The 25,695-nt window shown below is 49.2% G+C and overlaps 1 protein-coding gene across 1 annotated transcript in view; it reads right to left on the minus strand.

Annotated features, from left to right (window-relative positions):
• Positions 1 to 25,695, minus strand: part of Antxr1 (ANTXR cell adhesion molecule 1) — a 191,321-nt gene that overhangs the window by 59,174 nt on the left and 106,452 nt on the right. The window contains exons 13-14 of the mRNA XM_041639405.1: positions 14,616 to 14,711; positions 4,023 to 4,064 (exon numbers count right to left, since the gene is read on the minus strand). Coding sequence (XP_041495339.1) covers positions 4,023 to 4,064; positions 14,616 to 14,711 — 138 coding nt within the window. The remainder of the gene's footprint in view (positions 1 to 4,022; positions 4,065 to 14,615; positions 14,712 to 25,695) is intronic.

Here is a 25,695-nt window from a genome sequence, read left to right on the forward strand (position 1 = left end):
TGATCCCACATGGCACTGTGCAGGGGTTTGTGTGCCTTCCCCATGCCTCCTACCCTTTCTTCTAGACATTTCCTAAGTTCCCTAACCTGTGTGGCCTTCCAGTTCCCAGAGAATTCAAAGCTCCTTTTGCTCACCTCTATTGACTGAACAAATATTTAATTTTTAAAGTTAGTTATTAAGGAAACGGGGGGTGGGAGGAGTGAGGTTTCAGATTTTGGGGTTCCCTACCTCCTGCACATATGCAGTGCACTGCTACTGGCCCAGGATGAAGGACACCAGCCTCCAAAGCACTGGGCTCTTCCTGCTTTTCTGACATCCACACCCAGTGGGGACCAAGGGGAGCTTTGTTCCCCAGCTCACTGTGAGGGCCCCTGGGAAGCCATGAGAAGCAAAGTCCAGCCCAATCTTTCCACCTAACTTCAAGTATCATAGCACCCTAACACATCTTGAACCCATGTGATAAACCCTGGGTGACCCCAAATAAGAGCCACTTGTATGTCCTTTCCTTCATTCTCGCTAATGACTGGAGTGGAGGTCCCATGCCACACAGTGTTAGCGGCCTGGGGCTGCTTGCCTTCTGTGTTTGTCCAGGGCACTCTCCCTGCGTTTACCCATCTCCGTCTAAACAGTCAATAGTGATATGAAGTCAAACCTTCCCTCTGAAGGTTTGACTTCATATGAATATGATCTGGGTAGGCACTAGTTATCGGAACCTTCATCGCTGAATAACATTGTGTCTCAAGGGAGCCATGTTGTCATGAAGTAAATAGCATGGCTCTATCACAAATATAGTAAAGGCATCCGAAGAGGTGACTATACCCAGAGGAGCCTCCAGACAGAGGGCACTGCTAACACAATCTCACAGAAACTGCCAACTCTTTGGGACAAAGTCAAGGAAGATCAAGTCTCACTCTGGTGTCAGTGGGAAAAGACCTCATCCCCCGGGTCCCCTTTGAGGTGTTACCCTGAGCATCCTCCTTTCTGCTGAGATCTGCAGCTCAGGTGACTGTTCTTTATGCTGGCTTAGGGATTTCACTTCCAGGGACAGGGAATCCCAGAAAGACATACCTTTCACACTGAGCACTTTGTACTTCCCATCAAAGAGGATTTTACACAAAAGAGGATCACGACACAGAGTCACGAAGCTGCCTTCATCCCGAGTTTAGTTATTTATACAGTGGTGCTCCTCTGGGCTGGATGGTTTTATGTGATTGACACAAGCTAGAGTCATCAAAGCGAGGAGACTCAACTAAGAAAATGTCCCCATAAGACTGATCTGTAGGCAAGTCTGTAGGGCATTTTCTTAATGAGTGCTTCATCAACAGTGATTGATGGGGGAGCCCAGTCCACTGGACGCCACCCCTGGGATGGTGGTCCTGGGTCCTAAGCAGTCTGAGCAAGCCATGGGGAACAAGCCAGTAAGTAGCACTCTGCATCAGCTCCTGCCTCCAGGTTCCTGTCCTCACTGCGTTTGATGATGTACCGTTATTTAGAACTGTCAGTGAAATAAACCCTTTCCTCCCCAAGCTGCTTTTGGTCATGGTGTTTCATCACAGTAGGAACCCTGACTAGGATAGCCTCCCTTGGGATGTGATGGTTATAGATCGGATGAAGGTCAGTTAATATTCAGCTTGTCCATATACACATTAGGCAAGGGGTTGCCTGCATGGGGCTCTCTCTCTCTCTCCCTCTCCTCTCTCCTCTCTCCCCTACCCAGGCTGACCTCAAGCTGGAGGTCCTCCTGCTTCAGCCTCCTCAATACTGGGGTCCCCAGCATGCACTGCCACCCTGACCTTTGAGTATCTAACGGTCTTAATCTTTAATGCAGAGGGAGGAGTTAATGCAAGACCCAGAGACCACCAAGAAGGAGAAGGGAGGCATCCACTTGAGGACATCAGAGGAGGATCTTCAGGGCACCCTGAGGCCAGTGCACACACTCTGTGCTGAGGCCTCACTGGAATCTTCACATGGGCTGGGCTGGAGAAGTCGTCTAGATTCCAATTAAGATTTTCAGTGTATTGAATAAAATACTTAACATGGTCAAAGTTATGTTATTTCTTTCTGTGGGATTTCCCTCTTTCCTTTCTTCCTGCCAGAGCACATTAGGAGGGGACCAGGGCCTCCCGAGCCCCAGGGCAATACACATGCTGAAGTAATCTCCTTGACCGTAGGAAGTGGCCTTGAGCCTCCCACAAGCCTTCAGGTTCCAAGCGTCCACGGTCATCATTGTGTTTCAGGAACTACTGTTGCCTTTTTCTGTCAAGTATGGTCTCCATAAAAATGCCAACGAAGCTGAAAAAGCTGTCTCTTGCTTTCCCTCGCTTTTGTCTATTCTTTCTTGTTTGGGCTCCAGCCTTGCATGTTGCATGTCTGTGCACCCATGATGTCCGTGAAACCTTGTACTAGATGTTACATGTAGAGGACATCAGGCCATACTACCCCAGTACCAAAATCTCCAGCATTTCACCTTCCAAAGGCCAATTCAGAGCACTCCCCAGGAAGAGCCACTACAAATGCCACTGAGGGGGACACTTTCCACCAAGAACGAACATAGCGACCGTCAGGATGCCTCACTTGCTTTGTTCTGGGATTCCAAGAGACAGATGCACACAACACAGGCAAAGTCAGACAGAAACGTGGACTAGCTGCAGTTCCTGCTCTTGGAGGGTTAAGAATGGACTCAACACGGAGAGAAGGTTCCCTTCTCCTTTCTCTCTGCACAGCAATGCAATTTCCTCCCTTGATTTCTGGGCAGAGAGCTAACATTCCTGCAAGATGTGCTTAATTGATTGCAGCTATTATGTCTTCGGCGTTCATGCAGCTTTCAGCACACGAGAGACACATGGAATTTCAAACCCAATCATCGTTCTTTCTGTGTAGGGAGACTGAGCTGAGACAAGGACAGCTGAGCTGGGACGGGGTGGAGGGTAGGGGACTGAGCTGGGACAGGGCCAGCTGAGAGGTGGTATCTGAGATGCATACAAAAAAATAAGAAAACAAACAAAAAAACCAAAAAACCTTACAGGAATCTCGCTAAGAATTTGAAACCCCATCTTGGTTCTTCTTGGCCCCAGTAAGTTTTCAGACCTAGGACTTCTACTCTGGGATCCCAAGGATCCCAGCAGTCCCAGGCTGGGAAAGCCATTTGCTGTGAACTCCCGCCCACCAGCAGCTGTTAACACCTCTGCTGGTTTATTAGAGCCGCCCTAGCAGCACAGTGGCTTCCTGGCCGGGTGAGTGGAAGAGTCTGAGCGGTTGTCTGTAGACCGTGAGGATTTGAGAGTGAGTGAGGCCAGGATATTAGTACATCCTGCTCCAGCATAGACTCATGACCACCTGGCAGATTTTATATAATACTGTTTTAAATTAAAGAAAAATGGGAAACTTGGCACCAGTCTTAGGAGCAGGAATTCTATGCAGAGTGTGGCAAACTTGCCCTATCCTATACATGTGAAGTGTATATCCGCAGGGGGACAGGAATCCTAATACGTTTCCGAAAGAAACCTAGACCTTTAAAACCCCCAAATATTCACTGTGCTGGTAAAAACATTCATACATAGTGAGACAGGTCTGTGATCCCACCACTGGGGAGGCTGAGGTAGGAGCAACATGAGTTCAAGCCCAACCTGTGACACAGGACCCTGTCTCAGACAAAGGGCGGGGGCGGCTAGGGCTGTAGCTCAGGTGGAGAGCTTGTGGAGCACGTGTGATAACTGGAGTCAAGCACAGAAAAAAAGTCAACAACCAAAACACATCCCCTCAGCAGGAAATCTTCCAAAGTCCTTGCAGACAGAAACGCCGGACAAGTGTATGCACTTTAAAGTTTGTCTTTGCGGAGAGAAACCAGTGGGCCCCTGGCTGCCTGTGTTGCTCAGGTCTTGTATACCCTGGCGAGCCAAGGCCCGGAGGTTCCCTTTCACAGGCAGTGGGGCCCAGTCCTGCTCAGCAGGGAGCTATATAACCGGCCAATTTACCCCATTCTGCCACCTGCCCACCCCAAGCACCCTACTTTGGCCACTTACCTCACTCTCCTCAACAGGGGGTGGTGGGACCTCCTTGATGATCTGTAAATGGAAAGGAGAATGGGTGAGTGGGGTTCTGTAGCCTCCTGCTCCCTAAGATGTCTGCCTTAACCACCAAGGAGCAGTCCAAGCACGGGCCTTAAGTCTGTGCCATGGCCTGATTGGACAGAGTAGCCCAGTGAGAGCAGGCATTGTCATGAGGGTCCATCTTCAGTGTGAAGGCCTGTGTGAAGAAGCACGCTCCACAGCTGTTTGTCTCACCACGCAGGCCTGAGGCCGCCCCTCCCTCCGCCCAACCATCTACACATTAACACAGGACGGTGATACACATGAGCTAATGGGTGCTCGGGCACCAGCGAGGTTCAGACCAGGCTTCTGTGGCTGGAGGTCCTCGACCACCGGCCTCAGTGGGTCCATGTGGAGACATGTGTCAGGCTGAGCAGCCCCTGAGAGAAGGCAGTGAGGAGGAGGGCCCAGGGATCTCTCCCAGGTACAGTCGATGCAGAGGCAAACATATGCCAGTAACTGTCTATAAGACTATTCCTCAACTGCCCTGTCTGCTGTGTGAAGTGAGACAGACAGACAGTTCCAGTAAGTCGATGCGAGTCTCTTCCCCAACATGGTGATGGGCCAGACAACTCCAGTCATAAAAGGGCAGTCTGGCAATTAACTGGAGTTGAAGGCCTTTCCATAGAACTTTGGCTATGAACCATTGATCTCGTACATTCCTTGGGGACCTGCTACCCTCACTCAAGCTTATAGTTAGGATTTTGGGACCCCACATGGAACATTTTCTTTAGGTGACTTCTGGCAAATACAAATCTTGTTCTGTAACCTTTGCTGTCTCAGCACCAGGGCTGCCTAGGAGTTCCCCTAGGAGCACTTAGCATCCCTCACATCTACTAAGTGTATGTCTTCTCTAATTTAAATATACGAAGTGTTCACTAGGGCGCTCGTCCTCACCTCTGTCTCTACCCTACTACAATCTGTAATGTTATCCGCATTGATTACACAGGCTACCAGCAGCCAGGGGACCAAGGCTGCTCCAAGCATTTGAGGATAGTATTCGTTCATTGAAGAGGCAGAGCTGAAGGCCTCCTGGGGTTTAAAACTACTGCTTCATCTGCTTCCACTTCCTGTTGCTGTGGGAAGCTGTGCTTTCGCTCACCCACTCAACTCTCTTCGGAGTCTCCCTCGGGGAACCTCTGGGGAAGACTCTTACTGCTTGCTGCTGACTTCCCATCATTTCAGAGACAGTGAATTATTTTAAAACAGGAAGTGGCTGGAAGCTGGAGGAAGGGATGAGGAGGTGTGAGTAATAACCTGAATGGGAGAAGTTGGGGGGATGGCAGGATGTTTGCAAAAAAAAAATGGCAGATGCTGTGGCTAAGACAAAGTCCCCAGTTCTGAAGAGGCTCAAGGCTGCTCCTTCACTGCATGGGAGCCTAGCACAGTTGTCGAATGTAAATCCCAGACCTGCCTTGTCACGATGAGGATTTGAGAAACCTCTGGGTCTCCTGGAGCCTCACAACTAAGGAGAGCAAAAACATAATCCTTGCAGGAGTTGAGCCATCCCGCACAACTGCGTGTGCAGTACCAGTCCTGCGAAGACAGATCAGAGCGCCCTCCCCGTCTGCTTCTTTTTCTACTGCATCTTGAAGAACCCCCTGCATAAGCCAGGCCTGTGGCTGGCTCCCCAGCACATGTGAGATAGGAGCCTGGTGTCTGGACAGTGGCCGTGGGATTCAGGGATGTCTGTGGCCTCACACAAGTTAGCGCATGACAGGGCTGAGCAGATATGGCTGTTGGTGAGTGCTCGCAGTTTAAGCATGAAAACAGATGAGTTCAGTCTCAGCCAGCCTTGTACACGTCAGATGTGGCTGTAATCCCAGTACTAGGGAGGCAGAGGTGGGACAGTCCTTGGAGCTTGCTGGTCGGCCAACCCAGACTAAACCACAAACTCCAGGGTTGCCTCAAAAATAAAGTGGGAAGCCATTGAGGGGGACACTCAACATCTAACTCTGGTTCTCACATGCACACAGGCACACATGCATACATACTCACATGCACATGAATACATGCACACACACACCACACTTAACACATGACAATGGTTGGACACACAACATCGGGAGCCCACCACTCAGAATGACTCTGATTTAGTTTACTCCACACTTACTGAATATCCATCCCAGAGCCTACAGAGGGCTGGATCGAATGGAGCCCCAAAGACAGTACCATCATCCATGACTTATAATGTTGGTTACAAGGAACTGGTTTGTGATCCAGATTCCACATGAATACACAGTAAATGTGGCTCCTCAGTTTCTGCAAATCAATCCACCGTGTTCAGAGAAATAGAAAGGGGTACTCTAACCTGGCCTTGTCTGCCGAGGGGCTGGCGGAGGCAGGGAAGAGGTCCTCCAATTGCTTTGTCCTGGGACACGATGGCTAGAGAGCATTATAGCTATGGCGAGAGTGGCACATGGGCCACCGTGGGCACTGCCCTGACCACGGGAAATGCCCATCTTTTTTATTCTCCACAGTGGGAGTCTCTGTTCTCTGAGAAACTGCTATTCAGAGCTTCATGGAAACACAACCCTTACTACACGATGAAACTTTATTCAACTTCAGGGAAAACTGAAGTAATAAAACTGGAGAAAAGTAGATGGGATCTTAAAGGAATTATGTTGGACAAGATGATCCAAGACTCAGAAGGATAAGTAGGACATGTTCTGTCTCAGGTGGCTTGAGATTTCCATATTTTTATAGATGTATTAACATAAATATGTAAGGGAGGGTGAGTGTGGGTATTGGCTATGAAACTGAAAAGGGGTCCGTTAGAGGAGACAGAGGTGTTGAGGAAGTGGGGCAAGAGGGATCATGTGATATAAAAGCAGAAAGGAGGTTACTGAGGATGGAGGGCAAGGGAAAGGTTGGAGATGGGGAAGAAGCAGGGAGGAGAGTCCGTGGAAACCAATTCTGTACTGCTGGAAATCAACCCAGGCCGTAGCACGTGCAGGGAAGCACCCTACCAGTGACTTACACTCAAGCCAAGTTCAGGTTCCTGTGAGCAACCCAGGTGGTTGCTGGAGAAACAGTGAGGCAGGTCGGATGAGACACTTGTCATGATAAGCTTGGACTAGCTTAAAGCTACAGTTTAACTATTGTGGCTTCCAGCCAGCTTCAGCTTCAGGGGCTCTGGCGAGCGCTCTCCATACCTGTAACGTGCGGGATGCACTGGTGGCCTGACTTGGTGTGTGCTTGTCCTCTGAAGTGCTCGTGTGCGGTCTCAGCTCCCACAGCTCGGCTTGGTCTCGCTGACCCTGCTGCTGTGTCCTGTGCTTTGGAACTCACATGTGTGCTCTGGCCACACTTCCTGACCCGAGTGTCCCCACCCACAGGACATTTAAAGAGGAAGAAATCAGGCCTCCATGCACATGAAGGGCAGAGGTCACAGGACTGGCTATCATCCACTCCTACGCTTCCCATATGTTTTTCAAGATTTCTTTTATTTTTATATTTTATATGGATGAAAGTTTTGCCTGTGTGTATGGAAAGTGCATCACAGAAGTGCCTTGTATCCTTGGAGGCCAGAAGACGATACCTGGTTCTCTGGAGCTGGGCTTCCCGAAGGTTGTGGGCCTTTGGTGGGTTCTAGGAACTGAACCCCTATCCTCAGCAAGAACAGCCAGTGCTCATAACTGCTGACCCATCTCCCCAGACTCACGGCTTTATATCCCCCTTGCCTGTCTCTTCTCTCCATGACAGGAGTTGGCTGTCGGCGAAATCGCTCAAGCTCCTGGGAGCCAGAAGTTGATCTCATGGTACAAGACATGGTACTAACAGAACTAATTTTCTGCCCCTTTCTCTAGAGTCTGTGTTTACATCCTTCTTTGTTTGGTCATGAGTTGTCCTCCTAGTGCTCTGCCCGCCTCCTTTGGTCGCTCACTGCTGAGGAATACTCCACCAATGCACGGCCTCTCTGCCGTCTCCACAGGCCCAAGGCAACAGCTGAGGCTAGTGAGTCTGTTAAAATTATGAACCCACCTTCTAATTTTAATAAGCTCAGCAGTTGCCAACCTTTCCAGTATCAAAATCGTGTAGGGGACTTTTTGCTAAGAAAACTCCAGGTGCAATGCTTCCTCAGCAGACTGGGGCCAGACACTTGTATTTCTAGCAGGTTCCTAAATAATACTGACCCCGAGGGTCTGCGGACCACATTCTGAGGACCAGAAATGAACTGATTTCTAGCCAGTCTGTGTATCAATCCGCTCTGGGCAGAGGTGTGTTTTGTGTTAGGCCAGATGTTCCCACAGCTGTGCTGTGGAATTCTTTGACTGATCAGAAACCCAGCTCTGAGTCCTGCGTGGCAGGGATTTGTAATTTTAGTGTCTGGAAGAGAAGCGAAGGGGATCTCGGGTTTGAGGCCAGCATGTGTTACCCAGTGCCGTCCCCTCTCTAAACACTGCTATTGTTTCCTTTCTGTTGCTGTAATACAAGACTCTAACTAAAAGTCACTTATAGGGAAGGGCTGATTTGCCTTATGCTCTCAGGTCCTAGTCCATCCCCGAGGGAAGTCAGGGCAGGAACTCGAGCGGGAACTTGGAGCAGAAACCATGGAGGAGTTTTGCTTGCTGGCTGCGCTCCCCGATGTTTAATGAGCATCCTTATACAATCCGGGATCACCTGCCCAAGGAATGGTGACATCACAGAGGGCTGGGTCCTCCCACATCAGTTAACACTCAAGACATACCCTATGGCCAATCTGATCTGGGCAAATCCTCAATCCAAGCTTCCTCTCAGAGGACCCTAGGATGTGTCTTCCAGGGACTCAAGCACAGATCTTATCGCACGGCCCACACGATCGGCAGTGAACTCGGGGCTGCATTTGCAAGTCTTTTTGCCACAGTGAACTCTGATCTTCCAGGAGATACAAGCACACATGGGCAGCTTTTGTCTCTGACCTGAAGCTAGGAGCATGTTGCTCAATCACGATTTCTGGAAAGTATGAGCGTGTGCTCCTCTATCGGAGAAGGTGCAGGAAGCATTTCCTCTTTCAACATCCTTGCTCTCAAGTAAACACTTGGCACTTAATGCTGCAAGACTTGCTCTGGCTTCTCAATCCTCTGGTGTAATATTTTGGGGGTGAGGTGGTACTTAAGATATTCAAAGTCTCTCCTTACACCAGAGCGGCCTGGGACACTAATGTGTGGTGGAAAATCTCACAGCATCAAGGGTGGACAGAGGACTGACTGGCGTTTTTCCAGATGCCACTGAGACCCATTCTGTTTCTATTCCCCAGCTTCCGAGTCCATTCACTGCCCTGAGGGTGGATGTTTCGCTTCTCAGCTCTGGGTCTCAAACTGACTTTCTGGACAATGCTATAGTGATCTGACAAACTGGACACTGCAGATACAATCTGTTGTCACAACACAGCTCCATCCCATGTGTTTGTTCACGTGTGATAGACACAGCTCCATCCCATGTGTGTTTGTTTTCATGCGACAGGCACAGCTCCATCCCGTGTGTTTGTTCACGTGTGAAAGGCACGTTCCATTCAGTGTGTGTTTGTTTACATGTGACAGGCACAGCTCCATCCCATGTGTGTTTGTTTACGTGCTACAGGCACAATAGTTCTTTTTAATTGTAAAACTGAGAAATTGTACTAGCTTGAAAGAGATGACTTTCAGAGGAGGCCAAGAGAAATTAACAAGTATTTTAGCTTTGTGTGTGTGGTAGTGGTGATAGACTCGTGGAATGTTCACCATCAGATGTAGAGAAATATGTGACAAATCTTTTTAGTGTCCCTGAGGGGAAAGGTAAGCTGACTGGTAGTGAGTTGGGCGGGAAACACAAAATTTACACACGAATTCACACCTCATCTGCTTTCTTGCTTCCATTTATGAGTGTGCAATCAAGCAGGGACAGTGGTCCTGAGCGTGTGCTCTTTTCTCTATGGAGAACTGTATACAACACTGTGAGACAGGGTGTGTCCTGGCTACAACAACACCGTGGGGTAGGGGTGTGTTCTGGTTACAGCAACACTATGGGGTAGGTGTTTGTCCTGGCTATAACCACAAGGTGAGGCAGGGATGTGTCCTGGTTATATGAACCAAGGACTGAATGAAGAAGAAACCTTCACTGTGTGGCAAAGATGCTTAGACAGAGGTGAAAGGAATGGAATTCTGGGAGAGCCAGGGGCAAAGAAGCCCAACGTGGCTTCATGGGAGAGGAGAGTGGGTTCTAGAGAGAAGACAATGGGGCTCTTGATCTCTCTTTTGCTATACATGGGCCGCGGGCATATGAAGGAACAATGGTGGAGCGGGGTGGCTCTTGGGCCTTGTGAGAAGCGCATATATATGTAAATATATATGTATATACATATGTGTACTTTTCTGAGCCAGGTTTTCTCTGTGTAACAGCTCTAGCTGTCCTAGAACTCACTGAGATCCACCTGCCTTTGCCTCCTGAGTTCAGGCATTCGCCACCATGATTCGCCACCATGATTTTTTTGAATGTAGAGAGTAATCAAGCAGGTTTTCCATCTCAGACAGTGCTGAGAGAATACCAAGACAGTGAGCCCCAGCCATCATGTCCTTCCTCCTGGCTAGTCTCTGACCTAAGGGGCATTACTATGTCACCTTAATGCTCACAACCACACTGTGTGTGCTCACTCTTTTTATACCAGATCAAAAGTATATATTTTCTGTAGTATTTTTTTAAAATCATAATTTGTGGTGCCTAGGGCCAACAAGATGGCTCAGTGGATAAAGGTACTTGTGGACAAGCCTGATGACCTGAATTTCATCTCCAGGACATACATAGTAGTAAGAAAACTGACTTTTGCAAGTTGTTCACTAACTTACACACACACTTAAAAGTATAATAAAAGCTAAAGCCTTAAAGATACTGAAAAGAATGAAAATTTTATTGAGTTTAGTGTAGTTTCCATAAGATTGTATTTAATTTTTAAGATTTATATGTATGTATGCATACCTGTTTGTATGTACATGACATGTGTGCAGTACCTGAGGAGACCAGAAGAGGGTGTCGGATTCCTTTGAATTGGCACTAGAAATGTAGGACTCTAATACTAGAGAGAGGGGTGCTTGCCTTTTACACTCTAGCCTTTTGTTCTCATCCCTAAGCCTTAAGATAAGCATTTGCATCAAAATCAGGAAGCCATAGGCAGGTGGGAACTCCATATGAAAGACCAAGACAGACAGATCAACCACCCTTCCCACAAATCAACTGGCTGAGTTTAACACAAACCTCAGGTCTGACTGTGAAGTGATTGCTGCTGACTCAGCAAACCTCAATCTACAGCTTTCACAGCCCACAGGCTGAGCAAAGGCTTGGCAAGGTGTTCGGAAGGAAGTACAACACCTCTTCAAAGATAAGAGATCTTTTTAGAGATAAGACCTTCTGAGTTTCTTTCTCCATTTGGAACTCCATCCTGAACCGGTTTTGTGCCTCTTACTTGCCTGAGGCTGGGGTTGTTTAAGAGGCCACATTTATCGATATCTAAAGTGACAGTCACAGTCAGAATGCTAAGAGGAGTGGATAAGGCCCAAGGGACTGACTTGGTGATTTAGCGGAGCGTCTGGACACAGTGTGATGCCAGGGTCACTGCGGAACTCTGGGAAGTGGCACAGTAACATAAACCCATGAGCTCAGAAGCCCTGGCTTGGAGGAGGAGAACCTCTGACCTCTGCCTGGGCTATGGGCCAACTGTTTCCAGTTGCCAGCAGGGTCAGTGGAGTCTGAGCTAGGCCACAGAGGTCAGTGTGTTGATGATGCTGTGGTATTTTTGAGCTAGGAGACCCTGAGGCAGACTCCAGGGAGGGAGGGCAGAGGCCACGTCACAGTCCCGGATTCTGCATTTTGAGTTGTTTTAGCCTCCTCTGGGATTGTATGTCTTCATCATTTCTGGTGGAATACCAGTGTCCTTGGTGTGAGCATGCAAAGGCATTGGGGATTGTGGACAAAAAGGGCCAAAGAAGATCCAGGGTCAGTTTATTTGGGGATTCACTACACACACCATTCTAATAAAGCCCCGAGGGAGCCTGCCATGAAGACGGTCTTCAGCCTAGTTCAATGGCATCTTTCAAACTATTGCCTGAACTCTTTCTGATTTGAGGTGTGCCGTTTTGATCTGGAGGGCCATTACTGCCCAGTGAATGCAGTTTGGGAGAGCTGTCCCTCATCACCTAATCCTTAGGTAGTTTCGATAATGCACCTTGATCTGAGAGCCCCAAACCAGGGAATCTCCAGAGGGACTCAGAGGAAGCAGACTGTAAGGAGACCAATGGGAAACAGCACAGTTACCAGTTCCTGGTTATTTAATGGGGATCTGAGGTTAAAGAACTTCCCCATCCTTTCAACTGACAACAGAAGTCGAGACTTTGGCAGTGTGTCTCCAGTGACAGCTGGCCTCTTTCCCCTGTACCTGTAGGCACAGGAGAAGGGTGGGTGGACGGATTTCAAGATAAGCCATGAGGTGAGCTCAGGTGGAGGAGGGAAGCTGGCAGGAGAAGGTGGAGATGCAGAGGGGAAGGCAGGGTTGCAGAGGAGAACAGGGATGCAGAGGTGGAGGGCAGGGATACAGAGGGGAGGACGGGGATGTGGAGGAGAGGAGGGATGCAGAGGGGAGGGCAGGGATGCAGAGGGGGAGAGCAGAGATGCAGAGGGGAGGACAGGGATGCAGAGGAGAGGAGGGATGGAGAGGGGAGGGCAGGGATGCATAGTGAAAACTCATTTCCTAAGTAGTGGAGTGAGAAGATCCAGATGGGTGGTGTAGGGTGGAGAGCGATCAGGGAACACATACACCTGTCCGAGCCCACAATGCTGGATGAGCCGCTGTCTGCTTGCACTGGGTTTAAATCACACAAACTACTGGCAAGCTCCTTGGTGATGATGGGAGTGGATGTCTGAACCTACAATTCAGTCTATGACAGGGATGGAGGGCGATATCCGAAGACTTTATTCTAGTTTCAGTTTAAGGCATATCGAGTTCTAGTTGGTCACCAGAGATGTCCAACAGGCTAATGTGTTAAAGAGTCCCTGAGATTCAAGAAAATGAATCAAATGTGACCTTTACAAAACTACTAGAAAACTGCTCACAAGGTCCCCTGGAAACCAGAGAACAGACGTTCTGAGAGAGGGGCCTGCAAACGTGATGCCCAGGGGTTCCCTATAATGGAGCATGGCCTGGTTGTTTATACCCACACCAGGGATAGGTGACCACATGAAGTAGTCAGTCATTGAATTTAGTGACACTGTCTGGGGATAAGATGAGGAGAGGAGGGTTGGAGAGAACCTGGAGAAAAAGACACAGGATACAGGCGAAAGTGAGCAGAGATATTGGAAGCGTGAGCAGACACGGGGAACACGGTGCCTACTCAGCAAGGGACACATGTGAGAGCTGGGGCAGTAAATTCACCGGCACTGACCAACCAGGATGGAGGACATGTATGCATTATCTGTGTTTTCAGAAAGAGAATTTAAGGGCCTGATGCTGGTCCCACTTTGCGTCCCTGCCTTGGGTAAGCAGAGAGTGGAAGGTTAGGACTAATCTGTCTAGGGTGGAGACCTTTCAGGTTATTGGACACTGTGAATCTGATCCACGGTTCCAGCGGTTTCCTTACCATGGATACAGTTATGGGGTCCAAGTGACATTTCCCACACTTGGAGGAAGGGCAGGAAGAATGACTGAGGAAGGTTCGGGGACCATGGCTGACAAAGACACTGCCTGTTAGTTAGAGGACTGTGGGGTGCAGTCTCTCAGGGTGGAGGAACTTTCCAGAAACCTCTGAATGGGTCTCTGTAGGGAGGCCCTCTTTCTTGCATACCACACTCCCATTCCAGAAACACATGACTTCATCCTGGCCCCAGCCAGGATCCCCGAAATGAGTGGTCAACACAGAGTTTGGAGGGCACTTGAAACACTGGGGTGCAGGTCAAGGGTCAGCAATAAGGGGCGGGGCAGTCAACAGCATCACAAACAGAATGCGGTTGTCTGTCTGTCTCCAGGATCTTTCCTCACCCAGGAACCCTCAGCCTTACAAAGGAGACCACATGAAGACAACGCTGGCTGCCTTCCCAGGCAATGGGGACTTAAGCCAGATAAATTTGCTTAAAATTATTTTGAAAATTGCAAAACAATCCTGCCTTGGATGACACTGCTTCCTGTCATGAAAAGTTTATTTTGGGAAACATTTCCCACCGATATAAACCCAGCATGGTACGAAGTATCAATAGATCCCAACTCCAGCAATGTGCTTTTGGATAGTGAACACACCCAGCACCGGCTGCATGCTTTTCCAATACCAAACACATATGCTTTAATCTTTGCCTTCTACATGTCTGTACCCAACGGCTTTGCCATTGGTGGTCTTGCCCCCGCCCATCCTGAAGACTCACGCTCCTCCTAAGTCCAAGTGACCAAGCCTGGTTTTGTCAAAAAAAAAAAAAAAAGCAAGCAAGCTTTATCTCCTACTGTTGCAGTTTCTGGTCTCCCTGACCCCCGCTGATGGACCTGGGGTCTTCAGGTGATCCTTGCCTGTTATGGCCTGAAGTTGGCCCACTTACCACTGTGCAGCAGAGAGGCCAGAACCACCAGAGCAGCGCCAGGGCCAGCAGCAGGAAGAGGATCAGCAGGGCAATTGCCAGGATGGAGCCGTCTGACTGTGGGCGAAGAGAGGGTAGTCAGTGACAGGTGGGGCGCTTGGGGTCTCCCCTTCCACCCCTTCCCCACATAATGATGGTAAATTTGAGGTCTAGGTAAGTTCACAGTGCAACGCACACCTGAGTGAGACTATTCCCATCATTCAGGGTCAAGGCTCCATAAATCCTCTCTTTGGCTGATTTTCAAGAGAAATAGATTTGTTGTTTCAGGGAGCCTCTGATCTTTATTTGGGGATTGTTCTGAATGATCCATCTTACAGGTGCAGAGGTGACTTAAGACTGCGCCTTGTCTCTGGGTACAGTCAGATTTCAGTCCCCAAGGCCTGGGGTTCTGCCCCCGCCTGGGCTGATCCAGAACACCCCTACTTAGGATTCAGTCCCACACCCTACCCAGGAGTGTGTACAACAGCCTCCTCGGGTGTGGGTGGGAAGTCTAGAACCACTGACGAGAGGCCACATCTGAAAGGGGACAGGGCCACTTCTGTCAGCTGGCAGGGGAGAGTAGTGTGGCTGAGAGACTGGCAGTCAGCTCATGTGGCTATGTGTGGTGGGAGCGCCAGGCAGCCGAGGTCAGATCATCCTGCAGAAGAGCATGGTTGCAGGGCCTTAGGACTAGCGAATGTAAGTTCCACTTGTCATCGGCTGTCACGTTCTGAGACTGCTGATTCAGGAAGCACCCAGGATTATGAGTCTAGGTCCTTCTCTGCCAGCTACATAGGCCACAGCTTTCTGGGGGCATGGGGCACCACTGTGCACATCAAAAGCTGCCTCAGTGAAACTGGTAGCCCCATCTTTGGCCTAAGAAAACCATCGGGTATATTTCTTAAGTTATAATAATACAAGTAAAAAGGGTGGCTGTGCAAATTCTTAATGTGCAGTTATCAAGCTATCAGCTGCTATGCTGGAACATGCTATCAAATAACATTTAAACAAGGGAGACAATTCCTGGCATAAAGAGATCTCTGTGCACATGAGTCAAGAGCAAGGGACAAGAAGATTGTCTCCACCATTTATTAACAATTTCACCAGTAGCTTTTTGTTTGTTTTGAGGCAGGGTCTCCTGTGGCTCAGGCTGACCTTGAACTCCTGATCCTTTCGTCTCCATCTCCCGAACGCCAAGATTATAGGTGTCTGCCCCACACTGGGCATTTTCACTGACAGCTTATTGGTATGTACTAAAATGTTAAAGTATCTTCACTGGTAGGGCAATTCAGTTCTTTCTGAAATCTGTATTTTCTCTTTCCTTTAAAAATTGTTCATAAAGAGAAATATCCCAAGAGGCTTTTTTAGAATATTTATGTGGAGGTCTCTGGGACACGAGCATGAACACAGGGAAGATTATTCCGTCAGTGATCTGTGGGATCTGAAGAAGGGCTCAGGAGGATGGAGGCTTGCCACCCGGCCGAATCACCACCACGGTCTTTAGGGAGGCCATTTACAGTGCTCCCAGGCTCTGAAGGCTGTCCCCCTCCCCCAGCTACCCAGGAGGGCGGCTGGGTGGCCTGTCTAGGACCCCACAAGCTAATGGCAGAGCCAGGATATGAGTCACTCCCACTCTGAGAGCTCGGTAGGACTCTGGAAGAGGTTTAAAGGCAACTCTCATTCCCTGGAACTCTCTGGAATGTCTTTGACCAAAAAGCCAGGGAACGAAACACCCTTGGCTCCAACCAAGAAGCCAAGGTTTGGGAATGTGGGATTGCCCTCAAGGGAGCCAGGCCTCAGGCTCAGGTGCAGGGCTGGGCAGCCAGAGTGTGGGGTGGGGGAAAAGCAAGGGTCCAACAGCAGATAAAGCCACGGCAGGAAGGCCCATTGGACCCACGCACAGAAGTCTGGAATGAAGCGTATCGTTAGCGGTGTTGACGAGAAGTCACTTGTTAGTTAAGGGCAAGTTTTGTGTATTTGTCTCTGTATTCTAGGTGACAGTGAGAAAGCCACTGCCTCTGTAGCAACTGACGACAGCCGGGGCACAGGATGGGAGTGGAGAGGAGAGGGCCAGGCCTTCCCATACAAGTGATCACTCCAAACTCCGAGCTGGAACTTTCCTCTGTTTCCCCATAGCAACCAACACAGTGAGCATTTCAGATCGTAAACCTGTCTGCACTTGGAATAATAAGTGGTTTGGTCACCAAGAGGCTTATAAAACTTCAGCCTCCACAAAGACTGCAGACTTCAGCTATTCACATTGTACACGTCACCCCCTCCCTGATTGTTTCTGCCTCAGATAAACTCAAGCAGGGGGCTGAGATGCTGCACAGCTCACTTCTACACTCCCATGGAAGACGGGGGCAGTTTCAGTGAGCAGCAAGGGCAGAAGACTGCCCCGTGGCGGGTGAAGAAGCTGCTAAGACATCCAGAGTGGACACTGGCATCTGGTTCTGCAACAGCCCCTAAGGAGTCGTATTCCACCTAACTGTAGTGGAGGAGGAAGAGGGGGTTTAGCAAGGCGCCCTCTCCGCATGCCAAGGCCCAGGGTGGGGTGTTTAAACATTTTCTTGTGCCTTGGAGAAAGCTGTTGCCTAGGTTCCAAGTGTTTCTTGAAGTCATCGGTGCCATGTTCATAAATGTCACTACCAAATAAGAAAGAATGCCCTTTGTTTTCTAGAAACAGACCTGGAGCTAACAGCTCACCAGGAACATACACAGCGAGTGTGTATTGTGTCTCTGCTCTGTGCTTAGTGGGCAGAGCTAAGGGGCACAGATCAAAGTAACTAGACAGCCCCAATGTGCTCAGTCTGTGGAGCGATCTAAACCACAGTGCAGGAGGACATGGCTACTCAATGCCTGCATACCCACCATGGTCTGTGGAGCCATCTAAACCACAGTGCAGGAAGACATGGCTACTCAGTACCTGCATACCCGCCATGGTCTGTGGAGCAATCTAAACCATAGTGCAGGGGGACATGGCTACTCAATGCCTGCATACCTGGTGCTGAACTAAAAACACTCTTTCTCTTTGCACATTCTGACAAGATGATGACGATAATGGTGATAAGAATAATTACAAACATAACTAATATTTATTAGGCACTTATTTGCAGGAAATATCTTTATTCTTTCTGTGTGCTAGGCTAGCACATTTCATTCTTATCAATAATCTGATGAACTCTAAACTTTATTTTTTTATATCCCCCCATAGTTAAATATACCAAGGCAAGGAGATCCAGAGAACCTTTGAAGGCTTACAGAAAGGCCCGGATGCTTGTTTGTTTCGTTTTGTTTTTACACAGAGTTGGAGTCTCACAGTCTCTCTGTAACTCAGACAGACCTAAACTTCCTCTTCGTGCTTCAGTCTCATGAGCACTAGAGAAACTAGAATTCAAGTATAGGCAACCTGGTTCCCAGGTGTAAGAAGCTGGCTCTTGGCATTAGCAAGCTACCCTGATCTGGGGAACAGTGCCTGAGAACCAGCACTTCACACAGGAGTTGACTCGTGGGTGGGTAGCCACCCTGCAGGGGCAAGGAGAGATGGACACTCCTGCTCAGAGGCAAGCACCGAGTTTGCTCATGAAGGTGTGAGTGGGGCTCCATGGAGTGGGAACTCAGCATGTGTGGAGTCAGGTGCAAGACAACTGGACTGGCTGTAAGAGGCCACTTGGGGCAAATGCAGGACTGTGGTATCTATCCTCACCCAAGGGGAACTCTGGGTAGCTTTACCTTGGGGGGGGGTTCTGTGACCTTGTAGTCAAGTTTGTTTCCTTGGAAACCAACATTGTTTATACTATAGAGTCACAGAGCATGAGCAAAGTGTAGAGATCAGAGACCAAAGGGCAGGCTATGATTCCCAGTGTGTGACTTTGGACAAGGTCACTCCCAAGGTGCTTGCCTTTTAATGAAAGTGTTCAGTGCTCATCTTACTGACTATGGCTGGCCAGCACCTTGTGCTTCCTAGATTCTTGGTATGGGGCTCTGCTGTGGAATAATCTTAATTAGACAAAAAGGGGGAAATGCTGTGGAATAATCCTCTTGTACACTATAAAGATTTGCCACTTGAATTTGTTTACTAAAATGCCGATCAGCCAGTAGCCAGGCAGGAAATATAGGTGGGGCAACCAAACTAAGGTTTATGGAAACGAAAAGGGTGGAGTTAGGAGTTGGCAGCAGACACAGAAGGAGCAGGAAATGAATGTGCCATGCTAATAAAGATACCGCCATGTGGCAGAGTGTAAAAAAGGAATATGGGTTAACTTAAAATGTAAGAGCTGGTCAGTAATAAACCTGAGCTATTGGTCAAGCATTTATAACTTGTAAGCTTCTGTGTGGTAATTTGGGAAGTGGTTGCTGGATATTTTGGAATAGGCACTCAGGACAAGAAACTTGCATTTATAGGGCTCACTTCTTGAGGCTTGGAACTAGCCCAGTTGCTCTAACCTAGTCATTCCTTCTTCATCTTCATCAAGTTCCTAGAGGAAGATCTTTACATCTCCATTCTTCCCCACATGCCAAGGTACAGGCTCTGTCTGTGGCCAAGAGTTATCTGGAATGTTCTAGAATATACACCAGATTATGTCCAGCCACTATAGAAGGTACTCTGTCTTGTGCTCTGTACCTTGCTCTAGGGCAGACTGCCCTGCCTCCTTGAAGTCTGACCTCTGACGTGTTCCCAGCTCACTCTTGGCCCATTCTGTTTTATATGACACCTGCTCTGGAAGACTTCTTCCTGGGTGAGAATTCAGAAGACTCAAGGGCTACCACTGCACACAACCTGATTCTGGATCGGTGTGTGCTGGGCCTCTGCCCTGCCTGTCCATCAGGCCTATGTGGACACAGCCTGGGGTCTAGCGGGGCCATTTGGGCCAGTAACTGCCCTCAGGTAACTCTGTCTCTAAGGCCTTGTCTTGACTGGCTGTGTTAAGTCAGGCTACGCCCTACTGTGAATTATTACATATTGCATATAACTGTACTTGTTAAAGAACGCCCCAGAAGACTCCATTTTACACGTATCTGCTGACTCCATTTGAGGGAGGAGAAGAAATGCACCTTCTGTGTGTACCAGAAACTGCACCATCAGTCAGGCACGACATCTTCCTGGGCGGGGATGGAACCACCCTAGAAATTCACTGTGTCTGAATTGCGACTGTGTGGGCACACAGATGTATTAATGCATTAAAATCATATCATGTAAACCAGGCTCATGAAGTTACTAGGTACATCAGACCAAGGAAAGGGTGTATCTCTTTCCTATCTGGACCCCATAAAGTAATGAACACATAATACTGGGATGGTACGGCTCTGCACCAACCTGTCATCTAACACCTGTTGAGTGCATCATGGACCATGAAGCAAAGACCTCCCTGGAGCTTCAGCTTGTCTGGGTACCCTACTGTTGATACTGTCTATGCAACTGCCCATCCACCTGCTCACCCATCTGGTCCTGGACCTCAACCCACCATTTCCAGCTCTGGACGCTTCTCGTTCAGTCTTTCCTCACAGCTGCAACCTTGTGGCTTTCACGCCCTGATGCCAGCAGCAGCCTCGTCCCGGCTGGCACTGACCCAGTTCTCTAACGAACCCTCCCTCTCCTGGCACCTCCTGAACTCTGTCGTTATTGTGTAAACCACATATATGCATGTCAATATATGGATTGTGTGCTGTGTGATAAGAGTTAATATTAGTCATTAAAATTGGCATACAAGAACCTGTATTTATCTCACCCAGACCATCAGGGTCGTAGGATAATAGAACAAATTGCTGTCATTGAAACAGCCAAACCGTGTGAATTGTTGTTATTCAATGCTGACCCCGTGGGAAGACACAGAGCTGTTTGCCTGTTTCTGGCACAGCGTGCCTAGGACACCAGGTGGAAGCGAAGCAGGTGGTCAAGGCCACAGCCCGTGGGGGTATACCGTCTAGCTGGGGAGTGCTGGGCTTTTTCAGTGAGCAACTTCAAGTCTGTCCCCACCCTACAATCCCCCAGAGCCGCTACAGAACGGAACATGTAGACTGGTGGCATGAAATCCGAAGGTGAGGGGTGCTCAACCCTGCTCCCTTCTCACAGGAGCACAGCGGTTGGGGTGGCATTCTCTGAATGTCAGCTTCATCTGGCTTCCCTAGGCTCACAAAATGAGGGCAGTGCTCTCTTTAAGACAAGGAGGGCATTGCACTCAAAGATAAAGATTTGCAAACACACAAAGTGAAACCTTGTCTTGGTGGGTGGAGTCTAGGGATTTCGGATTTCTTACCCACAGCATGGCATGGGGAGGGGTGTGGGATCATGTCTGGACTTGTTTGCTGTAGGAGACAGAGGCCTCTAGATGACACAAAACTTAGCACCACTGCCCTTTTCTGTTTTGTTTTGGGGGTTTCCATAGTGAAGGGAGGAGGAATTAACAGGAGCCTGGGTTTGTTGGATGTAAAGAAATGTGAAACCAGAGTCTTCAAGCCAGGCTGTGCTGGGAATCTGCCTAATGCCCATGGTCTGGGGCGCAGCTGAGAAAGCCTCTTCCTGCAGGGCCCAGAGACAGTGCCGGCTAAGACCATTCCTTCCCCACTCCCGACATCCCCCCCCCCCCCATCCAGGTCTGTCGCTTCCTCCCTCTTCACTCAGCAAATAAGGCAAGAGCTCAGGGCAGGCCTGGACCTGCCCTGCCTTGTCTCTTGGGTCTGTGCTGCTCCTGGGTGGATTGTCCTGGCTGCCCTACTCCAGCAGGCTTTCTAAGGCCCGGGCTTCCACAATCTGAGGAGGGGCTCTCTAGAGTAAGAGAAGAAAAGTCGTCCTAGGACTTTAGAAAGCAAGGGGCCCCAAATTCTAACTAAACATTTTTGGGTAACTCAACCCCCACTAAGTGATTTTTTGGCCAGCGCCCTGTCCAGTGTGGGTTGATACACCTGTTCAACACAGTTCCAGCCCATTTTTGGCCACATTCAGCCAGGCTTTACCCCACAGCCCTAAAGACAGTATTGAGCTCCTCCTATGTCAATTTTCTCACAATTGAGGCAGGAAGAAGGCACCCTTTATTGTCCCGACTGTGGCCCCAGTCTCATTCACCCTAGCATCAGCTTTGAGAAGCACGTGCCGCAGGAGAGATGGGACAAGAGCCCGAGTTCATGGGTGGTGGTTTGCTGCAGGTTCTCTGCTAAGTTGGACAGTGTCGATGCTCCGAATTATTGAAGCCACTTGTGTTTTCAGAGGGCTGGGCTGTCTGAACACATAGCATTTAAAAACTGAGTATCTGCTGGTGCCCCCTGATTGAAGGATATCCACAGAACGCCTGGGACAGGCCGATGACATGGGGCTCCAATGTTCCCCTCTTCTCTTTCTTCCCATAGTCCCCTTTTCTTTGCTACTAAGCTGGTTGTGTCTGAAACACACTGATAGCAGGAAAGAGATCCTACAGCCAAGGGCAGCTCTGGCCACCCACCTGTGACGTCACAGCAATCTGCTTGTTCTAAATGGTGCTGTTGCTAGTGAGAGGAGCATGCTCAGTCAGGGACTATCAGCTGTCAGCTTGTCCCTGCTTTAGTGGGGACACAGAGTCAACCCAGGGCCTCAGGGCAAAGGGGCACGGAGGCCTGCACCCCGCTCTCTCTCCCTCTCCCTCAGGCCAAGGCCACGCTCTGACAGTCACATTCCAGGGCTCTGAGGAATGCAGAGCCTTTCTAGCTGGCCGCACAGAGCCCTGCTTCCTGCCCAGACAGAGCCAGCAGAGCATGGGCAAGTTTTATTTTGAAAGATGAAATTTAAGTCATTTTATTGCTGCAGAGACGTTCTGCATGGGCAAGGCTGGAGCTTGTGTCTTCTCGCGGTATTTCTGGCTCAGCTGCCAAACCTGTCCCATCACCTCGCTGAAACTCTAGCCCTCTGCACCTGTGCTGGGCAGCCCCACCCCACCCCTTCTTCCACCTCTGACCATTCCTTCCCAGCTTCTTAATAGGCTTCGGCTGGCATGGAAAATCCGGAATGCCCTGTGGAGCCATCCTTCCGCACCATTAGAAAACTCCTTAATTTCCTTAACTATTAGCTCAGCCAGTCCTACGTCTTCATTTGGTGGCCTCAGGTTCTCATGAAGTCTGGTTATCTTGCTGTGTGGCTCCTGGACCCATCCTTGGTCTGTTGCTTTCTTTCTAGCCCTCTCCAGAAAGGTCTCATTTTACTTCCTGACTCAAACTCCTCTCCATACAGACACACACGTCTCTATCTTGAGCCTGGACTGGCCCCTGTTTTCCTTCCCACTGACATCTTAAGCACAGTGGTCCAGGCTGAGCTTGCATTTCTCCCTCTCACCTGCTTGCTCTCCACTTCTGTCAACCCCTGCTGGAGCCCTGAAGTGACGTGAATTTCCTTTTCCTACCCTTCTCTCTCCCCCGCTGCCATACCCTTTGTCAGTGTGCCTGCCCCCTGACCCACACCCTAATTCAACCTGCCTCGGCCCTGTCCACTGCCACTGAGGTTTAGAATCTCCAAGTCTAACCCCAGGTTTTCAGGGTCCCACTCTCTACACAGCACCATGACACCTAACCTGCTCTTCTTTAGCTGTCTGTCATGCTTACAAATGTTCTTAACGTTGGAGAAGATGGTGAGATGACACACCCCTTTCTTCAGAAAAGGACAGCCACGTGTACAAACAAGCTCCCAAGTTCTTTGTTACAGCTTCAGGGAACCCGTCAACTCCTTAGACCCACCCTGCACATTCTGCGGGCATGGTTCAGGCTGCTCCTCCCCAGCCCTTTCTCCTTTCTCCACAGTCTCCCAGCTCCATTCTGACTCAGTGCTCAGTGGCACCTGGGACAGTGTCCGCTTCACGTTTCTCCCAGTTTCTTCCCAGAATACCCTTTCTAACCTTCACTGCTTGGGCAAGTGATTTTCAGTGCTAGCTGAGGCACGTGTCGGTCACACCCAACATGGATGAGCACCTACTATGTGCTGTCTCAAAGCACGTCACAAACACAAAGATGGATATAGTTTTTGCAATCACAAACCATGTAGCTGGGCAGGAAAGACAGAGCAATGGGTTTCCATGGCAAACTCTAGGTGCCTGTGCTTTCCTTAGCTCTATCTGAGCATTTCCCATGTCTTACAGGGGCTCTCTTCATGCTCCCCCACCCTGCTGCTGCTGGCGTTATGCATCCACAGCACACATCTGATTTCGTCACTTTTCTACCTTTAAGCAAAGTGCAGTGTTTTAAATGGAAGGATTCGTCAAAAGGAATGACTCAAGGTGGCCACCTCACTATTGGCTAGCTAGGAAGAAATGAGAACATGGCAGGTTAACGTCTGTCACAGCGTCTCCGGAAGCTGCACCCCTGCCTCAGACTTTTGCAGGGACAGCTGTACCAGCCTCACCGCAGGGCTTGGCTGTGGACTCTGACAGGTGACGTCATCCTACCATCCTCTCAAATAAATTTGGGGGCTAGGGCAGGCCATCCAGCCCCTCTGTCTTCTCTGCAAACATATAGCTGAGACAACCATTCCTTCCCAGGCCTGACTGATCACCTGAGACAAGTCTGCAAGAGCCCATGGGTGTCCTTCAGTCTGCTTGGCTTGATTTCCTCTTCTCTCCTCTCTTCCATGCTCTGCACCCGGGCTTGGCTCAGGGGCATGAGCCTGATTCCTGTGAACAACCTCATGCTAACTTGACTGGCCCTACAGTGTGTGTGTCTGTGTGTCTGTGTGTTGTGGGGGAGTCCCTGGTTGCATATTTGAGAAACCCAAATCCCTAGCTTGCCACCCTAGCGTCCATGAAAATACAACCCAAGGGGATTTTCTGATGGTAAACCAAAGACCCGCCGAGGCTGACCAAAGACTAGTGAGGGCAACATAACTAAACACAGATTCATTCCTGCCACCGGAGAGGCAATGGTGGCGATGAGACTGTTAGCACCGGAGACGGTACAGTCGTCACCGGGAAAACCCTGGGTGTAAGCCCCTCAGCCTAGTACAGAAAACCCCTGGGTGTGAGCCCTCTCAGCCTAGTACAGAAAACCCCTGGGTGTGAGCCCCCTCAGCCTAGTACAGAAAACCCCTGGGTGTGAGCCCCCTCAGCCTAGTACAGAAAACCCCTGGGTGTGAGCCCCCTCAGCCTAGTACAGAAAACCCCTGGGTGTGAGCCTCCTCAGCCTAGTACAGAAAACCCCTCGGTGTGAGCCCCTCAGCCTAGTACAGAAAACCCCTCGGTGTGAGTCCCCTCAGCCTTTGTGGAATTCCTTAAAAAACAGGTCAGGAAGCAGGAGGCTGTTCCTGTGGGGAACGTAAAAGAACTTCCACATCTGAATGGCCTGCAAGCTATGGGCTTTGGAAGCCGAGACCTCTAGGATACAGCTACTAGAGTCTCTGAAACCCACGAGCAGATCTCTCCTCGTGTGATTTCCACCAGGCGATTCCCACCACCTGCTTCCCCAATGGATGGAATTTGTAAGAATCAAATGACAATGACATCTCTGTTGTCCTTACTGAGGACATTCAAATACTACGTCTTTAAATTTCAGCAGTTTCTAAGTAAGCACAGGAACTAGTCAGAACTGTGACAATATTCTGGAGGAAGTCTGGCGTTCTAAGTACTCAGAAACCATGCAGATATGTAAACTATAGTTTGGTCTATCTATCTATCTATCTATCTATCTATCTCTCCCCCGTCTGTCTGTCTGCCTATCTATCTATCTATCTATCTATCTCTCCCCTGTCTGTCTGTCTATCTATCTATCTATCTATCTCTCCCCTGTCTGTCTGTCTGTCTATCTATCTATCTATCTATCTATCTATCTATCATCTGTCTGTCTATCTATCATCTATCTATCTATCTATCTATCATCTATCTATCATCTATCTATCTATCTATCTATCTATCTATCTATCTATCTATCAATCTATCTATCTCTCCCCTGTCTGTCTATCTATCTATCTATCTACCTACCTACCTACCTACCTACCTATCATCTATCTATCTCTCCCCGGTCTGCCTGCCTATCTATCTATCTATCTATCTATCTATCTATCTATCTATCTATCTATCGTCTGTCTATCATCTATCTATCTGTCTATCTATCTATT

Source organism: Microtus oregoni, unplaced genomic scaffold, assembly GCF_018167655.1.
Source record: "Microtus oregoni isolate MIOR12 unplaced genomic scaffold, Mior012 000002F_ref0000024, whole genome shotgun sequence".
Taxonomy (NCBI): Eukaryota; Metazoa; Chordata; class Mammalia; order Rodentia; family Cricetidae; genus Microtus; species Microtus oregoni.